At 40.1% G+C, this 314-nt stretch overlaps 1 protein-coding gene across 1 annotated transcript in view; it reads right to left on the bottom strand.

The window, feature by feature from the left end:
- LOC119594856 (extensin-like) overlaps nucleotides 1-246 on the bottom strand; it is a 1,597-nt gene extending 1,351 nt beyond the window's left edge. Inside the window, exon 1 of the mRNA XM_037943938.1 lies at nucleotides 186-246. Coding sequence (XP_037799866.1) covers nucleotides 186-246 — 61 coding nt within the window. The remainder of the gene's footprint in view (nucleotides 1-185) is intronic.
- Nucleotides 247-314: the final 68 nt, after the last annotated feature.

Raw genomic sequence — 314 nt, 5'->3', positions numbered from 1 at the left:
CGTATGAGTGACTGTCAATCTATCTAGCAAACACGAAAATCTTGCTATCCGGATTTTGCTTATGTTTGGGAGGTTATGTAACCAAATTTTTATTTTTCCACATTACATTTATACAAATCAAAGCTATTCATACTAACATACTAACGTGGAACGAATACGCAACATATATTTTTAGCACTTCTTACATTGCGTCACTTCTGCCAACTTTGTCAACTCCGGCAGTTCAGGAGAGCAAATGGCCGTCATGCGTCATTCCCCACAGTCCGTTGTGAGAAAAATGGAGTCTGCTTTGAGCATGGGACACTGAGATGGGA

Source organism: Penaeus monodon, chromosome 34 (genome assembly GCF_015228065.2).
Source record: "Penaeus monodon isolate SGIC_2016 chromosome 34, NSTDA_Pmon_1, whole genome shotgun sequence".
Lineage (NCBI taxonomy): Eukaryota > Metazoa > Arthropoda > Malacostraca > Decapoda > Penaeidae > Penaeus > Penaeus monodon.
This window is presented reverse-complemented; position numbering and strand designations above follow the sequence as displayed.